General features: G+C 41.0%; 1 protein-coding gene across 2 annotated transcripts in view; it reads left to right on the top strand.

The window, feature by feature from the left end:
- The first annotated feature begins 7,080 nt into the window (after positions 1-7,080).
- The window catches only part of UXS1 (UDP-glucuronate decarboxylase 1), a 57,508-nt gene continuing 41,996 nt past the window's right edge, over positions 7,081-22,592 (top strand). The window contains exons 1-3 of one of the 2 annotated variants that reach the window (XM_082278439.1): positions 7,081-7,231; positions 19,251-19,278; positions 21,979-22,027. In XM_082278439.1, the coding sequence (XP_082134565.1) occupies positions 7,135-7,231; positions 19,251-19,278; positions 21,979-22,027 (174 nt within the window). In that variant the 5' untranslated portion in view covers positions 7,081-7,134. Of the gene's footprint in view, positions 7,232-19,250; positions 19,279-19,944; positions 19,985-21,978; positions 22,028-22,592 lie in introns of those variants that run through there. The other variant, XM_082278440.1, reaches the window with a different exon arrangement.

The following is a 22,592-nucleotide window of genomic DNA, read 5'->3' as shown; positions in this document are numbered from 1 at the left end:
AGTAATAAATCTTCAGTGCCGATGAGAGGCACAAGGTGTGCACATAAGAATTGTCATTTTTTTCTATGAGTAGGTTTCATACTCAAAAGTTCACATTGCTTTTAGGTGATTTGGAAATCTATGGGATATTGCTTTCACCAGCACTGAATTTATTCTCTGTATAACAAGAAAATTCAAAGGTTCTTTTTCTAGGTTTGGTTGGTTGTTGGGCTGCAAAACTATTTCCAAATTCATTTAACTGGTATTCACCAGGAGAATTTACTGTTTATGTAAGACCATAATTTAACTTTGGAAGGCAGCAATGAAAATTTATTTGGTTCAATATCATTAGCTACTGGAAAACCTATCTGGAAATTCCTAATCCTCCTTACTTCAAAACAAAAATTTGATGCAGTAAATAGCCTCGACCATAGGCTATGATTCTAAAGCCTATAACTGCAAACAAGAGTAAGGTTATACACATGGCTCTTCATTACTGTCCATCCTCACAGGAATATTTCTACTGAGATAACTAAAGCTAATTTTTGCAAAGGTAGGCACTCACCTGGTTTTGTATCTATTCAGCTGTATCCTGGAAAAGAACAAAACCCCACATCTAAGTAAAATATGTGGATCTGTGCTCCTGTTTGCTTTGCAAACACCAAATCACAATATGTTTGGGGTCGGCAGACATTTGTGGAGGTCACTTGGTCCAGTCTTCCTGCTCAAGCAGGGCTACCTATAGCCAGTTGCCTAGGTTTCTGTTCAGATAGCTTTTGAGTGTCTCCAGGGATGGAGATTTCAAAGCCTCCTCGGGTAATCTGTGCCAGTGCTAAGTCATTCTCACAGTACAAAAGTGTTTATTAATGTCAGAGGGAACCTACTCTGAGTCAGTTTGTGCCCACTGTCTCTGGTCCTGGGCACCACTGGTCACTGGGCACGGCTGGAAAGAGCCTGGCTCCATCCTCTTTATACTCTCCCTTCAGTAATTTGTACACATGGATGAGATCCCTCCTGAGCCTTCTCTTCTCCAGGCTGAAAAGTCCCAGCTCTTTGAGCTTTTCCTAGTGTGAGAAATGCTCCATATTAGGAGCATCTGTTAAGCATCTTGGTACCATTTACTGTGCTCTCTCCAGCATGCCCATATCTCTGTGGTGTTGGGAAGCCCAGAACTGCGCCCAACACTCAAGGTATGGCCTCACCAGTGCTGAGTGAGGGAGGAAAGCTCACTTCCCTTGATCTGCTGGCAAGACTCCTTCTAATGGAGCCCAAGATACCATTAGCCTTCTTCCCCATATGGGCACATGGCTAGTTCATGTTCAACTTGGTGTCTACCAGGACCTCCAGCTGGTTGTCCCCCAGCCTGTACTGGCACCTGGAGCTGTTCTCCCAAGGCGCAGTGCTTTGTGCTTCTCCTTGTTGAACTTTTAGAGGTTCCTGTCAGCCCATTTCTCCAGCCTGGCAAGGTTTCTCTGGATGTCAGCACAGTTCTCGGGCATATCAGCCTCTTCCCCCACTTTGGTGTCATCTGCAAATATGTTGAGGATACACTATGCCCCACCACTCAGATAAGCTCAGAGCATCACTCGGATACAAGATGCTCTTCTCTTTGCAGCTGTCCCCTTCATAAGGTCATGGACTGTCATAGCTATGGACTACATAAACTTAGTAATGCTTCTGTGCTACATTTCCAGAAATGTATGTGTGTACATGTCCTCTCTGTCATCCATCCAACTTCTCTGACACTACAGCTAGGGAAATTTGTGGAAGAGTAATGACATCAAACAGCAGTAGGAATGTTTGCACTCCAAATGCAATTCAACTGCACTGTGATACAGACACTTCTCAGTAATGCCTTTCTATAAATTCAAATGTATAAGTTCCTGAACATCTTTAATGACCTCGTTTACTTTCTGCTTTATTGACAGTGTGAAAAGTTGAACAGCACTAAAACTTTCCTTGCCTCAGAGAAGAACACACCAATAGATATATCTAGATTGCAGAGCAGATGTACTCTCCAGCATGTTGCAGTCCTGCTCCTGCAGTTACTTAGCATCAGCTCCTTATTCCAAATTAAGATGATAATCCTCACATTGCTGTGACATAGAAACACTATCAGTAACTAGCTTGTAAGTCATCTGCCTGAGATTTGCATGAGGAAAGGAGAGGCGGACCTTTTACAAAGCACCCACTAACATGGGTAAAGGCCCATCCAGCTAATATTACTGCAAGTAAAGATGCTGAAGGAAAAGGGTTTCCCTGTTCCTAGTGCTATAGTGGCCAGCACAGACTTCCAGCATAAACCCCAAGTGGCTTTTCTTAACAAGGAGCAGCCCTCAGCCACTGTGTCACATGCATATTACATGCATATACATCCCTCGCCCACCCCAAGGTAAGTTTATTTTTGTTCACTTTCTGGGCCAGTGATATAAACAGGGGCATACAGATTTGACTGCTGTATACCATCAGAGGAAGTCATGGGCTTCTTCAGTACTAATTCCATCTTGATCTGAATTGAATACAACCCAAAATGGATGCATTCTAAGTCATTACTTCCAAAGTGCTCTAGGGTAGAGTGACACCAATTAAGAAGTTCCAAAGGGCTTGGGAAATCATGAAATGTAAAACAGCAGTGAATTAGTAACTTGCTGACTCAGCCAAATAAACTTGTTTGATGGAGGATAAAAGAACCTTGAGGAACAGTGGTTTTAACTGATCACAAGTTTTTATGATCATTAATTTAGCCACTATCTCTACTATTTCATTCTGACCCAATTACCAAAGGATCTTGCATGTGGCCCTCTGCACTTTCAGAATAGATAAAGAACCTTAAAATCTTTTTCCAACTTTGAAAATGTATGGGGCCGCCTTCAGTTAACTCGGGGGGAAAATGCATCATGAAGAACAACTACTTTGTGTAAGTAATGCTACCAGTCAATTTAGGAATGCTGTTTAATTTTTTTTTTTTTTTAAATTGAGTCAGTATATCAATTTCAAGCCTGAAGCAACTTTTCTGAATAGTGTTGTGTCTTGGGTTTCTATAGACTTGATGTAAAAAAAGAGCCTCAAATTTTACAGACTGAAATACTAGGACTACTCCCATATGAACGAAACTGCTTAACAAAATAGACAGGCCCCACTGTAGTCTGAAATACAATTATTTCCTTATACGTTGTAATTTATTCTTTGCAAGTAACTGTCTAAACCATTAAATGATTCACCTAATTTCTGCAAATCCATATTTAAGTAGTCATTTTCATATCATGCTTTGACACTTACTCGTTTGCTTGCATTCGCTGGATGATCTGTCTCTTAATTTGTATGTTTTCAATGGCTGGGATTGTCTCAATTCTGCTTAGAACTGTTACGATCCAGTTGTATTTTAAACCATTTATTACCATCCAAATAATAAATAATAACTGTCTGAAGCACTTAGCAGCTTTCTTTTCCTTCAGAGATGTTAATATTAAAAGAATTGACTCCCTTCCCAGAACTGCATGTTCTCTTTTCATTAGCCTTTATAAAAACCACAAACCCTCAAACTTCTAACTTTTCCTGAAAAGAAACACTGCTAGTTTTAACTCACTTTTGTCTGAGTCCCCTTCCCCACTATGATCTGTTGTTAAAAGTAGAACTAACCAAAACAAAACAAATAATCACATTCCAATTCTCTTTTGTTTTTTAAATCACATTTTACAATTTGTGCATGCATGAACATCATTAGTTCTTCAAGATTATCTTGGGCTTTGTATGGTCTGAGTTGGTATGCCTGTGCAGTACAACAGTGTAACTCCACAGAATCATCTGTTTTTAGAGGAGGATAATGATACCAGAACAATTCCTCCCAGGAAGCATCACTAGCTGCAGGATGCAGCTGAATGGTGAGGAAGCATACAAGTAGCTGAGCAACACTATCTTACTTTCTTGGCTATGTTGAGCTTTCTAATGCAGAGACCAAAGTTACAAGAGATGAAAGTAGTGTGCTGGTAATGGTTTGTTTTTATTCTTGCATTTTTTTCAGAGCTTTGTAACTCATTTTGTTATCTTGTACACAGCAATTCTCTCTGCTCAGGTCTCAGCGCCCAGGGTCCACTTATGTCTCTCACATCAAGAGGTGGAATGTTAGCTCTTGCAGAAACACGAGTGGGACAGAAAGCAAATATTTTCCCTGTATTTCCACATGGCAGAAGAGTGTCCCTCATGTGGCATCATGTGAAAATCCTGCAAATTGCAGCAGTTGGTTTGGTGTTTTGTTTTTTTTTTTTTTCCCCTGGTTCTGGAACAACAGCTAGGTAATTGCATAGCTTTGATCTGGTATCAAAGAAAAGTACACTGCAGGGGTGCTGTGAATTCTAAACTCATACTGGTTGCTCAGGTAGATACACCTGTGTATTCATATTTTTAATCATTATTGAAAGCTATTTTAAAATTCCATCATTTAAAACCTCCCATTATGTTACAGGCTGTGATTTAGTGAACAAAAAAAATCAAAATGCTCTCATAAAGCACTTTCATCACTGAAGTTGAAAACTGCAGTGTGAAAGACAGGGTGTACTGCCTGCAAACCATCTCAGTAAAGACTGCCATTAGCTGATGTCATGCAATCAGACTGACTAAGATAATGACCCAAAGGCAGATGGATGCCTGCTACCTGATTTATAGCACACTAAGACTCAGCACTCAAAACTGTATCATCCCTGTCTTGGCATATCTAGCAGCCACTGCATACCAGAACCTCTGCTATTGGTGCCAGTCCTTGGCACAAGGCTGTGAATACAACCAGCTGTACCCTGAAATAAATGCCCCTGCTGTTGACCATCATGAGTGTGGAGAAATTTATAGTACTTTTAAGGTACATGTCTACAGTTATAGTTGAGATGGGACAGACTTACAGTCATTCCTCTGCAGCTAAGTTAGACACATTCTGTCTCACTTGCAGAGTGACATAAACACAGCTGGCCCTGGTGTCACACACGACAAACAGCTGGCCCTGCAGAGAGCATGGTCTGCCTGCCTCCTGTGGAGTTCAAGTCTCCTCCACCGTGAAGTTCCACAGTGCATCCTGCTTGTTTGCTCTCCTTTTCACATCTTTCACATCACAATTGCAGCCTGTCTCAACATGTTTCTGCAGCAAAACTGGCCTGAAGACTAAGCAAGGTGCCTTACGCAGGCAGCGTGATTGAGTCACAGACTGTGCAGCCCAGCTTAGGGCAGGGCAACTGTTAAAAGCGTCTTGGGTACCCCTACAGGCTCGTGGATTTTGTATTGTGCATATGTATATATCCTGTAATATTCTCTAGCTTTCATGCAGCACTGTTCAGCTGTAGCTTTTTGATGGCCAAATTTACTGCTGTTATAAAACTCTGCTGCTTTTTGAGAGATTACTATGCAAGATGAATTTGGAGCTAGATTATGTTTTAAATTATGATCTATTATTCCCTTTACTCCATGTAGAAAGAAGCAGTGGAATGAACTTGCAACTTAGGTATAGCAAACACAAATCAAAGAAACAAAAATCAAGAGGAAAGGACTGGCTTTATAATCAGAGCCCAAGGTTAGGAAATCTCAATTCTCAAGGCTTCCTGAAAAAGTCCCTTTTCTTCCATGGGTCACACAGGGGGGATATTCTCAATCACTCACTTATCCTTCTGACACTCACACATTTGTTTCACTGACTTTACTCCTTGTAATAAGAAGCGGTTAACTCTTGTTAACTGTGTGAGCCTCTTTTTGACTGAGGTCATAGTTTCTTGGTGTAAACAAGCTGCATTTCTACACCAAAAATAAGAATTTAATTCAAGAGCACTTGCTCTCACAGTGTTCTCCTGTGGGAGGCAAGTGTGAGAAAGAATATCTCTTACAAACTGTGTGGAGGCCATACTACTCAAGGCAAAGGTCAGGTTGTGGAGGGAGATTTCTCTTTGGATTAAGTGTATCTACTGGCAGGAGAACATGTTTTGACACATGAGGAAGGTGCCTACCATGCCAGGCAAATATCAATCTGCAGTTTGCAACAGGTCACAAGGACTTCAGATAGAAGCTGTAGTAAAAATATAAGCTGTTTTAAAGCAACTGCAATCTTGTTATCCTGAACAGAAGCAAATTCATAAACTATTACTTGGCAGGGGTGTGGGGGAGAAGGGGAAAATCCTCACATTTTTCATTTACAGAATCACAGAAAGGGCAAGGTTGGAAGGCACCAGAATGGGTCATCTGGTCCAACCTCCATGCTCAAACAGGGTCATCCTAGTGTACCTGGAGAGGAGATCTCATCACAGTCTACAACTTCTCACATGGTGGAGGGGCACACACTAACCTCCTTTCTCTGGCAGCCAATGACAGGACTCGAGGGAATAGCCTGAAGTTATGTCAGGGAGGTTTAGGTTGGATATCACAAAAAGGTTTTTCACCCAGAGGGTGGTTAAGCACTGTAACAGGCTCCCCAGGGAAGTGGTCACAGCACCAAGCCTGACAGAAACATTTGAACAATGCTCTCAGGCTTGGCGTAATTCTTGGGGCTGTCCTGTGCAGGATCAAGAGCTGGACTTGATTACCCTTGTGGGTCCCTTCCAACTTAAAAGAGTGCTCTGCGATTCTGCAGAACTGCATCCAGCTGGTTCTCCTGACCATACAGATACCTGAGCAAATGTGGAAAGCACATCGGGGACGAGGCAAATGGCGCTTTCAAAAGATCAGGCACGGAAGGTGCCAGCGTGACACACGTGTTGTCTATTTATATGCCCTCGTCTGCCTGTTCATTCCAGCAGGTCACCACCCAAGGACCACCACAGTGGGAGGCAACAGGGGACCAAGCCCGCCCGACCCTGAAGCACCCTGAAAGACCAGACAAGGGCCACGGGGAGGCTGCGGGCGCGCTGCTTTTCCCCGGGCACGCTCTGCGGGAAGCGGGCGCTCCGCAGGGAACACGCTCCGGCGGCGAACGGGGTTACGGGGAAGCGCGGCCCGCGCGCATGCGCCGCCACAGCTCCGGCCGCGTCCGCGGCCAGCGAGGGAAGGGGCGGGCGGGGGAGCGAGCGCGCGCTGCCGCCGCCGCTGCGCCTGCGCGGGCGGTTCCGGGGCGGGCGGAGCGGGGCCGAGCGGAGCCGTGGGTGGCCGCGGCCGTGCCCGGCGCTCTGCGTGCTGCTGCCGCGGGGCATGGTGAGCAAGGGGCCGCTGCTGCGCCTGCTGACCGCCATCAACCGCAGGAGGATGAAGCTGCTCATGGGGCTCGCCTTCGTCGCCTACGTCGCCTGTGAGTGAGCGGGGATGGGGGCGGATCTGGCCCGGCCGTTCATTGCCCGCTGGCACGGCGCCCCCCATGCTCCCCGTCCGCCGTGGGGGAGAGGAGGAGGAGGAGGAGGAAGATGTGGCGGCGGCACCTCCCGCACCGCGTTGCGCTGCCCGGTTGCGGGGGTGCCGCAGCGCGGCTGCTCAAGCCCCGGCGGGGCAGGGGCTCCCCGCGGCTCTGGGCGGCGAGGCTCTGGGTTCCCCCTTTCCCTGCCCTGCCGAAACTTTCCCGAGTGCGGCGGGCAGCCGCGCCGGGCGTCCCTGTCAGTCGTCGCTCCCCTGCCCCGTCCCGAGGGCTTGCGGGGACGGTGCGAGCGGGACGTGGCTCAGGGAGTGTTTCCGCAGCCGCTCTTTCCTCAGACCGCGCTTTGTCCGCCCCGATCGCGACCTGGTAGCGGTGAGCAGCCCTCAGGGAAGTTTTTCCAGGGTAGGCCTCGTGTCTGGTTTTTGTAAAATCCTCCCAAGTCCTTCGAGGGCTAAATAAATGTTTGTTTATTAACTCAGCCCGTAGCTGGAGTCTTAAGAGCCGGGAGAGAGGCGCAGAGGTACTTGAGAAAATCTTAGAATAGCCAGTGACGGGGATGTTTATGACTTCACTTACTAGGAGTGAGTCAGATAGATTTTAAAAGGATTTAAAACGTTGTCCTGTCAACTCTCTGCCCTTTCTTGTTTTTTTCTGTTGTATTTTTAATTTATTTTATTTTAGCCTGTTTTGTTTTCAGACTCAGGTAGATTCTATGTAGATGCCTTGTCAGTTTAGGTAGGGAACAAGTGATTCTCTTGATGCTTGAAAGCACATATAGGTGTGCTAGCTTTGGGGGTGAGTGCGCATGCCATTTAGGATCCTCCCTTTGGATTTGGGAAGGTGGAGAGGTACAGCACAAGTAATGTCAGAGGGGTGGTGTTTCCTAACAGAAACACAGCAATTCCCATTATTACCATGTGTTATTGTCTTTACTGGACCTTACTATTTAGATACTGCTGTTACCGTTGAAGTTATGTTTCAGCTCTGACTTTCAGGACACTTTGTTTGTCCAAGTGACTTCAGATCCCTTGCATCCTGACAGCTTAGTGTCTGTTTTTACTTTGAAAGGCTTACATGTTTTGCTAAAAATGATAGTTTTCAAAACGGAAGTTCATAGGCTGCTGTGAAAATACTGATTTGAGTGGCAGTTGATGTGCTCATTGGGACCTAGCTATTGATTACATTCTGTGGATAGTAGTTGGTGTTTGCTTTATAGCTTTGTGAGTAAAAGTTAGCCTTAAGGAGAAGCCTTCAGACTACTTGTTCTTTGGGATTCAGAAAAAAAGTGGAGGAGGAGAGGGACTGCAGGTCAGCGTGGCAAAAAAAATGGCTTGGAAAGGGAATAAGTTGGTGTCTGATGGGAATGTGTTTTTTGCAAATCTAATGTGCTGTGCTTTTCCATATTTTGACTAGAGATGAAAAGTAGTGGAATCCTTAGGTGTCAGCTACACAGTATGATATGGTAGCAGATGCCACTGGTCTGTCAGATTCTAGAGAGAATATTTTTTGTTTGCTTTTCTACAGGAGTGATTATTTATGATCCCATTCACATTTCCTAAAAGAGTACTCCTCACAATGTTACTGAATCATCACTATGCTCTGCTTGCAGTCAGATAATGCCCAACTGAAATAGCATAGAATCTGAGAAAACTGAGCTGCTGGTGTAGGTGTATGTGCTGGCACTTCTCACATTCCTTCTTTCTGAAGTACTCTCCAAATGACTAAGTGTTTTTAGGCTGTGCGCCTCCTTTCCATGAATTTCCATTCAGTATTAGGGCATGGGCATTCAGACTGGGAGCACATTTTACAGGGAATGAAATAGTTGGCAAGTACATTATTTTTTTGTGAACTAGAGGATAGGACTTTTTAAATAGTGCCATTTTGTCAGCCTGTGTGTGAAACCCTGAGCAAATGTTTTGGGAGTATCATTTAGAAAAATGTCTTACTTCATAGGAATGTTTTGCCTTTAAATGCAAATTTGTTACAAAGATGCCTGAAGAACTTCTCTGTGTGAGTTTGCAAACCAGAGAAAGAACTTTTTGCAGACGGTTGAAAGGCTGTGAACTGTTTCACTCTCAGGACTCATTGAGTGGCCCTCTTGGTAATGTCCCACAAGTTGGTGGATGACTGGGCTGTCTTGGGTATCTCTGCTCCACATCATACAATGACATAAATTTCTTTGTTGTGGACCAGATGAAGGAACTGGTCTGGACTGAGACCCCCCTTTTGTGTTACAGCCATTTGACAGTGTGGGTATTTGACAGCTGTTTTGGCCCACCTTGAGGAGGTGATGCACAGTGGTAGAATGGGAAGCTGGCAGTGCTGTTGGCAGTGTTGCCATCATGTGCTTTGCAGGTCTGCAGTTAGGAGCCTCTCTCTGAAGGAGTCTTGTTTACTTTGGTGGAAGTACCGCCATGGCATGAGATACACAGTCAGGATCATATTAAAGATCCTTAGAACTCTTTTATGGACTTCACTGGTTTCCCCGGTAGCACTTAGAGCCAGAAAGATCCTTGCTTTGGATTTGGATTTGAATTTGGATTACGGTAGCATTTGATGCCTCGTTTCTGTAAATCTAACTTATATTAATTTTAAAAAATCATTCACTTGAAACAGTGTGCTGTGCATGCTTTGTATGTATAAAAATAGAAGTCAAAAGAAGCATTTCTATGCAGCAGGCAATTAAAAACTGCTATAACTTAAGCAACTATTTCCTGGGAAAATGAAGTGAATAAAGTTTAGCATTTAACTTTACCTTTCCTGTAGGCCCTGGGTGAAAGGGGATTTGTTGTTCCCCATTGCCCAGGTGATGAATTTGGAGATACTGCAGCTACAAGCTGTCTGGATCACTCTGTAATGTCAGACTGCTGCTCAATTTTTTTTTTAATACTCTTCATAATTAGCTTTGTTGACTCACCTTCAGTGCTGTCTTCTTCTGTGAACATTGCACGGCTACACTGTACTACATATAGTGGGAAACCTTGCTCAGAGGTTGAATTTGCATTGCCCTTTTAAAGGGACAAAGTGTTCTGCTCCAACTTTCCTCTGGTTTAACCCCCAGCAAAATAGTGCAGGAGTGCAAATGCTAACCAAAGTGGGGTGGAGGGGCATGTGGAGGTGGCTGAAACAAGTTCTTTCAGTCATGGGCTCCACTTACATCAACTTAAAACTGTTGTAAAACCATGGCTTCAGAACATGAGGTGATTATAAACAGGTGAAGTGGGTTTAATTGATTTTTATTGTCTGTAATGGGAAATATAGACAGATCATAAAATAGCAGTCAATTAAATGGATAATGTTAAAAAACTTCAGTGTCACCACAATATGAATAACTTATATACAGGCCAGGAGTTTTCTTTTGTTTTTAAAAATCCCATCTGTTCATGTGTTGGAATGTCAATACATAGATACCTTAAACTCAGCTCCCTTGGAAGTTTTAGATGTTTATTCAGCTTTATATGGACATGCTACCATGCTTCAGTGGTACTGTCTTTGCAGAATCAGGAGCTTATTTAAGTTGTTGGAAATACACTTGAAATCTTGTAGCTGGGATTTAAAGACCAGAGCTCATCAATCTGCATGGTTTGCTTTAATCTTGATGCTACTGTAAATAATCTACTGATGTTTTCATATGACACAGCAGTTGTGTGTTCTTAATGAAAAAGTTAAGAGCTCTATTTGTGGTAAAGTAGAACAGTTCTTTTTACTCATTTGTAGATCAAATGGTTCTCGGGAAGTATATCAGTAGCCTTGTTCCTTTTCCAAGGGGAAAATGGAATAGTAGGGTGCTGTCATGAGATCCAAGCTTAAGACCTCATTTCCTTTGTAAGATAAATTATAGCACAACTATTGGAACAACTTAAAAATGAAATGTCAAAATAATGTGAGGGAAGTACATCCTGTAGTATAGTGGCTTGACTTTTCACAGCATTGTTAGTTTCCATGGTTGTTATCCTTCGCTTTACAAGATTAGCCATTTGTTTTTGTCAGATTTTCATCAGCTAGGAAGAACGCAACGTTCTCTTCTCAAAATATCAAGGTGTGTGTGAGCTTTTCAGTTTGAATCTTACCAGCCCCTCGCACGTTGCTCGTCTTGCATATGTTCAAAACAAAGGTTAAATGCTACTTAATGTTTTGTTTTGATAAGCTTTTACTTTCACTTTTTGTAATAGAAAAGCAGTTATCAAGTTGGCCCTGTCCTATTGCTTCATGCTGTCTCAATGTTATTCAACATCAGAAATTTTTCTTCCCCAGCCATTTTATAACTAGATGTCAGGATTGATTGGCCATGGAAGAGTTAGAAATGGTTGTATAGGACATCAGGCTTGCTTTCTTTTTGTGTCAGCATGCCATAGATTCTCCACCAAAAAAAAAATCAAACCCAAAACATTTGCTGGCTGGGTTTGTGCCCTGCAGAGCTGCCTTTCATTTGTGGGTTTATGTAAATAAGTTCACTGTCGTAACAGCTTCCAGTTCCCTGCTCATCAGGCTTGCAACTAGCTGTACTTGTGTAGCATATGAAAATTTGTTCACGCTTCAGTTGTTTGTCAGGAATAGATGGACTCTGACTATGCCTTGCTAGCCATGATGTTTTAAAATAATTTTTGGCATCCTGGAGAAATTAATCTTACAGTTCCTCTCTTATCTCCATTTAATATTTGTCTTTAATCTTTTATCTCCACTTAGTATTTGTCTCTTCTGCAGCATGTGCAGGAGACAATGCTGTCATCATTCTACTCAAGGATGAACACTCTTAGAGCTTTCACCATATTTACTCTCTGTTTTTGCAAAGGGAGCTATTTTCCTGACATTTATATTGCTTGTTTCTTTTTTTCTAAGGTTGGTTCACCAAAGCAGAGTTTGGTTGAAACTGGTAGTTTTCAGCATCTCGTTTATGGACAGTAGAGAGGGAGAGGTGGGGGTTATTGCACCAACTTTCCTGAAGGGGTTTGTGAAAGGGGGGTGGGAGAAGTGAGTTTCTTTCAGTTACAGTGCTGACCATTGGAACATTCTGTGAGTCCACTGAAGACAATCTTAGTAGTCAACAGATGGGTCAGTGGAGGAGCAGTGGTAAAGAATGATATGCTGAAGATACAAAACAGGAAGGAGTAGTAACAGTGAACAGAGAGCTGGAAAAAAGACTTAATAGAAAATTTCAAGAGAATTTTCAATCTGGGAAACTAAGAGCAAAATTCAGTCATAAAATGATGATGCTAATTAAAATGTAAGAAAAAGTATCCTTGGCTACCTTCCCATCCAGTATGAAGCTCCATTAACTCTTGTAAAGAAAGAAAATTTGCATAATGTTATATCTCACAGCTGTAGTAGGGTATTGGTTTGCCAAGGTTTAAGTGTTTGTTCTTAAGAGAGGGTAGAGGAACTTCCTGGTGATTGTGTTGCCTTTGTTTTGCTAGGTGATGACTAGCTGAAGGGTTGACACAGAGTGGTGGTGGTCCTGTCCAAGATAGAGAGCATCTTTCCCTTAGCAAACCCTGTGTCCTTGCGTCTAAGATACTTCTTGCATGGGAAAAGCTGCAGTTCCTATCTGCTGTCTTTGATTTGGGCCAGGAACGTTACTGTTGAGCAAGGCATCAGTTCAGGGAATACACCAAGAAGAACTATTTTCCATACAGAAATCTGTGTAGACTTACCAGAGGTGTATTTTTTTTTAATCTTTTTTAATATTCAAGTTGTTGTATGTTCCCCGAAGGCATAATCATAAACTTCACTCAGGAAGGTGACATTTCTTAATACAAAGTTATGATTAGTAATTGTATGTTGTTATCTCCACTAATATTGCAAAATACTCTCATCAGTAAAATAATTTTCTAAAGCAAATTAACATACTGCTGGAATTACAAATGGAATACAACTGAGACGGTTTTGTTATGGAATACAGACTATATGAAATACATTGGCCAAGTCATAGAATGGTTTGCATTTGATGGGACCTTTAAAGATCATCTAGTCTTGCCCCCCACTGCCATGGGCAGGGACATCTTTCAGTAGAACAGGTTGCATAAAGTCCTGTCCAGCCTCACCTTGTTTCCAGGTGTGGGCCATCCACAGCTTTTCTGGGCAACCTGTTCCAGTGGTTTCCCACTCTCAAAGTAAAGAATTGCTTCCTCGCATCTTAACCTACTCTCTTTCAGGCTAACACCATTGCCTCTTAAGGGTCCTGTAACTACAGGCCTTGGTAGAAAGATTTTCTTCATTGTTCTTATAAACCCCTTTTAAGTAAGGCCTCAGTAAGGTCTCTTCAGAGCCTTGTCTTCTCCAGACTCTCCCAGCCAACTCTCTCAGCCTGTCCTCATAAGAGAGGTGTTCCATCCCTCTGACTATATTTTGTGGCCCTCCTTTGGACCCTCTTTAACAGGTCAATGTGTTTCTTGTCCTGGGAGCCCTAGAGCTGTATGCAGGTGGTGTCTCATGAGAGTAGAGGGTAAAAATTACCTCAGTTGATGGGGTGACCACAATTCTTTTGGTGCAGTCCAGCATATGATTTGTTTTCTGAGCTGAAAGTGCATGTTGCCTTTTCATGTCCAAATTTTCTACCAGTACCCCCAAGACCTTCTTGACAGCGCTCCTCTCAGTCCAGTTGTAACCCAGTCTGTACTGATACTGGTGGTTGCTCCAAGCCAGGTGCAGGACCTTGCATTTCACCATGAACTTCATGAGGTTCGTGTTTGCCCACTCCTTAAGCTTGTCACTGTCCCTCTGGATGGCATCTCTTCCCTCAATACCCTTAGCAGCTCAGTGTTATCTGCAGACTTGCTGAGGATGCACTCAATTGCTATGTCTGTGTCATTAATAAAGATGCTGAGCAGTACTGGACTCAATACACACAACCCTGATGGACACCAGTTGTTACTGATCTCCCTTTGGGCATTGAGCCCTGGATGCAGCCACCCAGCAGCCATCTCTTGAGCAGTCCATCAAACTCATATTTCTCCAATTTAGCCACAAGGTCTTGTGTGGGAAGTAAGTTTCCTAAAGGAAAGAATTGTTTTCTTTACATTATTTACTTTATCTGGAAACAAAAACCTTATTTTTTCTAGGAGACTGAAGTTGCTGAGTGACTGTGGAGAGTCATATTTAAGCAAAATAACCCCACTCTTTTGAATGCCATTGCACCTCTCTGAAATGGAAAGTTTGACTGAAGCAATTCACCTTGGCTGTTCAGAGCTTATGAATTTGCTCTAGAAATTCAGATTATGACTGTATATCAATTCATATTATTTCTCCATGCTGTTTCTGTTGATAGCGAAATCTGTTTGTAACAAACATTACTTTATAGTCTTTTTATTCTGAGGAGCAGAAGTTGAAAAGAGGGCAATACAGGGAAAAATTCCAGTGCTTTCAGCTAAAATGCTAATCTACTTAGAAAAAAGTGTGTGTAAAAGTTTCTTTAACAGAGTGTCCTTAAAATGCAAACAACAAAGCAATTGGGAAAGAAAATGGTTTTAAAAGAAATTGCATCTGGTTTTGGTACAGTTGGCTCTCTAATGGGCATCATAGTTTTGCTTCTTAAAACATCTGTTTTAAAATATATGTGATGCTGAAACTAGTGTTGTCACTTATAATTTCAAATTGAGTGTGTAGTACTGTTGAGGACCTGTGATAGTTTATGACTTGATTTTAATGTCTTTTAAAGAGACTCAGAGAAGAGGGACAAAGGTATAGACTTCTTTTAGGATTGTGTTTTTTCCCACCTTCAGGTTGTGACAGTGTTATTTTTCTGGTTCCTCAACCCATTGTGGATGAGTTAAATACAACATGCAAGGTTCTTGTAGCATAGTAATCTGTATTTTATAGAAACCTATACAAAAAGTATTATTGCAGATGACAGGTGCAGAGGACATTCAGGTGAAAATATACATCCTATCCTGTGTTCTGAGGATCTGGAAAGATAACATTTGCCTGCTATGAAGTGCAGCTGATCAGAGTTAAAAGTCTGACTGTGATAGGGTACTGTCCATTTAATATTAGATACTCAGCAAAACTTCAGCCAGGTGCTTGGGATTTCTGCTGTATTTTTCAAGTGTGATTTAACAGATTTTGTAGTTCGGTTTGTTTGGGTTTTTTGTTTGTTTGGTTGGTTTTTTTTTACTTAATGCAGGCAGGGTTGGTTTGTATCCAAAGGATAGCTCCTGGAATATTCCTTTGCTGACAGTATCCCAGTCATTGCACTCCTCTGCATCCAGCATCATTTCAGAAAGAGGCTTCTCAAGAAAAACTAAACAAACTTTTCAATTTCCAGGAATGTAAATATATTCAGTTAAAAAAAAGCAGCAAGCTGCATTCTTTACTCATATGTGACTAATTGTCTTTTGTTTAAGGTAGGTTTGAAAAGTCTGGAAAATCTACAACAATTTTAATGTAAGGCTGTGCCTACCAAATAGTTACAGCTTAACCTCAGAGGCTGGGGAAAGAAACAGAAAAGTATTGGGGTTTTCTGAAACCCCTGAGTGATTAATGTTTAGTCAGATACCTCTTTAATGACAATACTGCAATTAGTGCATTAAGAAACAAATCCTTTTTCTCAAAGAGGCTCTTTAGAGAGTTCTTCATCATTTCACTCAAGGTGTGTTGTTCTTCTCTGGAAGCTATCACTTTAAAGTGTAATGTCTGTTGGAATGATTAATGACTAATGTATTTTGCTCTTCATGGTACTTGCAATTTAACCTTTAAAAAATGCTTCAATAAAAATTATTTCTCTCATTTTTTGGAAAGGTTGCAAAGGGGAAAACACACCTCAAAACAGATAGGTGTAGTCCTATTTTGACTCCTCCTACAGGCCATTAAACCAGGCTTTAATGTGTTTTACCACAATTCAGATATTCTGACGACTTCCCTAATGGCAACTTACTATGACCTTAATCAGCCACTGGGTGAGGTTTACAATCAGTTTTTGAAAGAATAAGTGGAACCTCTGTCTCTTTTTCTTGTAGGTGAGTGTCTTAATTGTTAGGTTACAAGCTTCTGTCTAGTCCAATGAATCATGAATTCTTCCCTTGCACAGAGGTTCAGTAGATGGCAGGAAGACTGTGAATGCTCTCTAGTTGGATGAGTAGGAAGATCTTCATAGAGGATTTACTGTATGGCTGTGCGAGGTGAGGGTGTTAAATCTCTACAATCTGAGAATTGGCACAGGACTATTATCCTGGATTAATACTTTTTGGCTTAAAAGATTTGGCTTTAGACTTGAATTTTTAAAACTGTTTTTTACAGTGAGCTTCTGGGTTGTTAGTGTTTGGTCAAATATGCCCTGTTAGGACTCTTGTGCTTTTGGAAACTTGGGTTTATGTGTAGTGCCCAATTCACAACCTTGCTGATGTGGAAGATTTTTTTTTAACCATCCATGTTGGCAGCTTTTGGGGCTTGAAGTTGGTGGGCCTGTCAAGTGGTTTTGTGATGCCTGTAAGGATTTTCATCGTTCTGCTTGTTGATTTGGACTTACTTACCTCTATGTTTCCATCATTCTTGCCTGAATGTCAGACTGGCCTTGACATAACCTTTAGGGCAAGGAAATCCTCAGTGAGCCAGAGTTGTGCTGCTGGTTCTGCTGCTGGGTAAGCTAGTTATATAAACAGCTGTGTATTTGGAAGAAAAACAGCCAAACCTTATTTCCACTCTTGTACAGAAATCTTAGCTCTGATCCCTTCAACCTTGGTGTAAGCTCCATGTGAGCACCAGTAGCCAAAAAGATCCTTTTTAGAACTGTGCATTCAGAATCCTTTATGAGGACAGTCAGTATGTTGAAGGGAGTTTTTGCAATGTCTCTCTACACATGAGAGACTTCAGGGTTCTTCAGATAGCTCTGTGTGATAGTTCCTCTGTGGTTAATTTTGCAATTTTTAATTTTTTTTTTTTTTCCAGTGGTACCCAAATATGCTTCATAAAAGTTTAATGCAACTAGTCATGTACTCCAACAGAACTAGGATATCAAACAGTGTTTCTGGAAGGATATGAATCCCTTCCCTGCTGTGGACGCTGAGTACACACAAGTCACATGTCTTCTTTAGGAAGCCAGTTCCTTGTATGCAGTGTGGCTGCACTGTCTTTGCAGCAAAACTGGGAGGGTGGTATTTGTGTTGCAGCTGGCAGTTCTTTTTTTTTTCTTTTTTTTCCCAATCAATTCCTACTTTACCAGCTAAACCCAGATTCTTCCTGCCACTGCATAACCACTTAGATTATTTGTATGGGTTTCTCTAGCCCAGAAAAATTATTCATTGTAAGTGTAGCTCAGTTGTGTTTAACTGGAGAATTCTATACCTGTAACTGCCAGATCGTCACCATTCACTGAAAGAAACAAAAGTGTTTTTCCGTTAATGTTATCATACATAATTCTAAAATCCTAGCCAGAGGGTAAATAACTTGAATTTAACTGTGCTCAACACTGTATCCCTTTTTCCCCCACATTAAATTTACTTTATCTAGTTAACACAAAATACAGGGTTTTTTAAAAATTCAGTTGGATTTTATGAATCATTTGTTCTAATATAAAGCTTCCCTATCTTTTGCCCAGAAGATGAGAGGAGGTTTTATGATATCACTACAGGTATCACAGGGCCCTCCTACAGCTTAATTTCATAGTCTGTCATGGATTCCTTTGAATTACTCTTTGAGTTACTCAGCAGCACTCAGCACTTAGGAACAGTTCAGTAGCTTTGCCATCCCCTAAAGGCTAGAATAACTGCATTACTGAATCCTCATTTGTGTCCTCCCCACTCCTCCTTCCTGAGAATGTTTCATTTCTCCTCGTGCCTGGAAGGTACCTGTGACTGTAGCAGTGGTTTTTGTTTTGTTTCTGTAACACCTCATCCTCTGCTTGAGCTCATTGGGTAATAGTGATGGAAATGTACGTGCAGAGCCTAAAGGTAGGCAAAATACTTTACTAGCTGCTACTCGAGACCTGCAATACAGCTTGCAAAATCTGTGGACACTTCAGAAGCTTTCTGTATGTATGTTAATACTGCATATAGGCTAGTCCCTAAGACCCAGTGTAATTTGGCTCCTTAGCTTGAGCCTCGTCTCTTAAAGAGCAACTCCAGAATGATTTTTCTGGACATATTTGGGGTATATTTCCTGTGTTGCTTGTTTTGCAGAGTCCCTTACATAACTGTTCCATGTTAACCTTGTTTTATCTTGATGATGTGAAATTGTCAAGTCTTCCTTGGCAGTGTAGCCTGGTTTATGGCTTCTCATTTTTTCACTTTAAACTGTATTCTGTGTCTTAGTTGAAAGTTAAAAGGAAACTCAATGTTCTGATAGTCGTCTTATAATCACCTAAACCCTGACCAGTTTCAGACTTTTTTTTTTCTAGTAGAAAGTAATTTGGGCAGCTGAATCTTTTGTGAACCTAAAAACATCTGGTACATCTTTGGTTTTCAATTTTGTATTGTGATTTATCTTTCTATAAAACTTTTTCCATACAAACAGTAATAAAGAAATTTTGTTTGCTTACTGAGGCATTTTAAAAGTTGCATTGCTTAAAAGAACATATGTGCATACAAGCACTTGCTACCTTTAATGCAGGACTCTTGTGGCACCTCTTTGGACTGGTTCAGCTCTCACCTGTAGTGGCCAGTCTTTTGTGACTCTGCAGTTTCCAATTTGTGTCGTTCAGGTCTACAAGGCTTCTTTAGTGTTCTTGTCATTTTTTCCAACATCCCTAATAAATAAATTGAGTGTTCTGGTTTATTTAATCTGTGCAGTGACAAATTAAAGTTTAGATAATTCCTGCATATTTTTTACCGTCTCGTGTAATCTCATCAGAATTCCACCCATACTCTAAAACTGTGTTCTAGACACTTGGGGGGTGTGTAAATGTAACTTACTTAGATAATTTGTGATTAACATACTTAATATTGTCTTAAATGCTTTCTGATGATAATAGGAAAAAATGACCTCATGTACTGCTATATGACATTGTAATGTTTTTTCTCTTATTTTCCAGCTGTATGGGGAAACTTTGTCAATATGAGGTAATGTATATAATTTTTGTATTGAATATCCTTATGTGTAATAAAATTAACTTACCTTTTCTATCAATATATACAAAGTAGAGAGAAAAACAGCAGCTGACACTGTTGTTTGGGTGGTTGCTAAGCAGCTGATACCATTTTTTTAAATACGAAGTGTTCTGTCTCAAAAATGGTTGAATGTTTGCTATAGATCTCACCCAGGATTTTACTCACACTTCGTCATCTGCCTTTTTTTGCACAAATTCATCTTCTGATTTTGGCCAGTTGGTTGGCATACCTGGTTGCATGGGCTTGGATTCTGCTTTTCCTCAGCACAAATGTGACTGTACCTCAGTGATAATGGGGGCTTAAATATTGAAGAGCAGCACATTCTCCACTGCTTGCCATTATTATATTTCTGTACCTAGAATCAGAAATGTGCTTTGGAGATTTTTTCCTCCTCCACAGTTAATTGGTAGAGAATCTGGTGGTTTAACTGCTGAAAAGCAGAAAATCCTGCATTGTCCCCTAGAATTTTTTCTTTTAGAAATAGAAAGACAAGCAATATGTTTGCAAAACATTCAGATTTTCACATTTCTGCTTGCATGTGAGTTTGTCCTCCAGGAAAATTCACAGCTGCAAAAGAAACTGAAGAGTATGAGGACAGCTTATTCCTTACAGCGAAGTCATTGTATATAGAGGACAAAATATTTTACTATGCTGTTCTGTGAGTAAAGAGTTTTGGTATTCTGTTGCCACGCTTAGCAGCACACAGTAAGGAAAGTTTGAGACAAAATAAGAAAAAATATGAATTTTCTCTAGGCTCTAATTCACCCAGGACAGCTTACCCTGGAGTCTGTTCCTATCCCAAGTGGTCCACTCTGCTCCTCTTATAGTTTCCCACTGTTGCTGCAAAGAGTGCTCAGCTGTCAGGCAAACAGCTGCTGAGCTGCTGTGGCTTGCAGATGGGGATATCATTTAGATTACCATGTTGTCATGACCAGCGAACTACGGCAGCTTAGCAGCTGTTTCATGAGCAGCTGAGCATTTCTTAACGAAGGACAAGAACCCCAGAGAGAGGTTTGAGGAGGGCGGGTGGGTATGGGATCCAGGGTGTTTATTCCCTGATAAGCCATCCTTACAAATTCCACCACTACCTTCATCTGAATTATTATTTGAGATGTCCTTTATAGAGCTGTTGAGGGGGAAAATTATTTCTGAAGGTCTGATGTTGATCCTCAGCCAACAAGGATTGTCTTTGTTAGGAAGAAATGCTCATTAAAAAATAAACTGCAGAGTGCCAGTCCTCGAGTTCCAGGATTTGTGAATAAAAAATAGTAGGAACTATTTTTGAGGGGACCTTTTAAAATTCTGAGGGTTTTTCCAAATTTTCCATGCTCACTTAGAAGATAGGAAAGGCTATCTGTTCCACAGTTGTTTGCATAGTTTTTTGTAAATTTCTGTTACTTGGGAAAACATTTTCAAAATCCACCAGGATAGCTTAATATTGCTTCCTTATAGTAAATTCATTCTATGGAAGCTGCAGGGGTTTTATTTGCCACTAATGCAACAAATGACAACTTGGTTTGAAAAGATAGTTCAGGGAATGTTTGTCTTAGTGTAGGAATTTACTGTATTCTTTAGAGATAAAAATAAATCTGGCTGGTAAGGTCTTTGCCTCAGTAATAGAGTGAGCTGACTTTTTAAAAAGGTGAGAGTTTTACAGAGGGTTATGAAGGGAATCGTTGCTCTTACTTGTAACAGTGTGGTGTATATATATAAATATATCTGCTTAACAAAGGATCTTCTGTTTCTGTAGGTGTAATGAGTTCAGGTCCCAAGTAAAGGACCTCTGTTTTTCACTTGAAAGAACTCCATTTTATGTTGGATACCCATGAATCCTCTAGTATGCAAAAACTTACTACTGTGAGATAAATAATTCCCCTTTCAGAAGGTTTCACTTAAAAAAATATATAATTACACAAGTGTAAGAAAAATTGCATAACGTTGATACAAGAGGTAGAATTTAAAAATACATATTCTACATTTCTACAAGTTTACTCAAGAGTGAACACAACTGAGACACTTTACACAATCAGGTGCTAAAAAAGACCACACAGATCTGTGCAAGACACTGGCCTTGTAGACAGTACTCTGTTTTCACAAGTTACCACGACATACTTCATCCTTGGCCTCATTTCAAATGAGTAACATTGGTGTGAAAAGTCAGTATTGCCCATCAGGCGGTTGCTGAAGACACATTTTAGTGCAGTTGGGGGGTTTTTTCCCATGTGTTTGGAAAAGTTCGAAGTCAAAGTGAGATACTTTTGCCCTTCTCTCTTTGATACTGTAGTGGCATTAAGGGAAAATGTTTTGTCAGCATACAGTAAGCAGAGACCCTCAAAGAGACATTTTGGGCCTTTCCACAATAAAGTTACATTCAAAACCAATAATTAGACACTTTTCTAAAATGAAGTTAATTTTCTATGTAAAATGAATGTCATTTTTGTTATTACTGTTCTTTCCTGTGGGCTAGGTTCAGTTTCTGCCAAACTGATGGATTTCAATGGAAATTAGACCATCCACTTTAAGTCGTTCTAATTATGTCTTTGAAATAATACTAACTCGGGATGCTTTGAGGATGCTGTTTTAGCATGATGCAGGTGCAGTGGAGCTGTTATTGCTTAGGTATGGATTACTTTTTTCTTTTCTTGCCAACAGGTCTCTTCAAGAAAATGGGGATCAGAAGGTGGAAAGTAGAATAGAGGAGGTTAGTTTTCTAATAGTTGTAATCTGTTTTATCTTGAGGACTCCATTTCACTCATTTCATATTGAAGGGCTATATTTAGTTTTCTCTCCTTACTCTTCATTATGCTAAAACCATTCAAAGCATTAGGTTTCTGTCTGTACCTCAGTTTTTTAACTGTTCTTTGCTCTAGTGGAGTTTCTAACACTGATCTGTGACTCTGCTTTATTTTCATTAAAACTTTTCTTAAAAGTGGTCGTTCTACTGATGAATTTGCTGTAGAGACTATGGTAGAATCCTCCCAAGAACTGCTTTATTTGTTACTGAAAGGATGTACCCACATTCTTTCCTCTGACTCCCTTACAAAATGTGAAGTATATATAAGGTGCCGTACAAATTTGAAGGTGTCCAAAATTGCTTTGGTTTGTTCTTAGCTAATGATCAAATGATCAAAGATAGCAATGTTTGTGGCTGGGGAAGGGCGTGCAGTGCCAATGCTTTAAGCACAAGTCCTGGCAATTTCTGAAGTAGACATGGGTACTGAACATATTAGTGGTTCTGAACTTCTGTACCAATACCTCTGAATTTC

This window comes from Coloeus monedula (assembly GCF_965178545.1).
Source record: "Coloeus monedula genome assembly, chromosome: 3".
NCBI lineage: Eukaryota > Metazoa > Chordata > Aves > Passeriformes > Corvidae > Coloeus > Coloeus monedula.
This window is presented reverse-complemented; position numbering and strand designations above follow the sequence as displayed.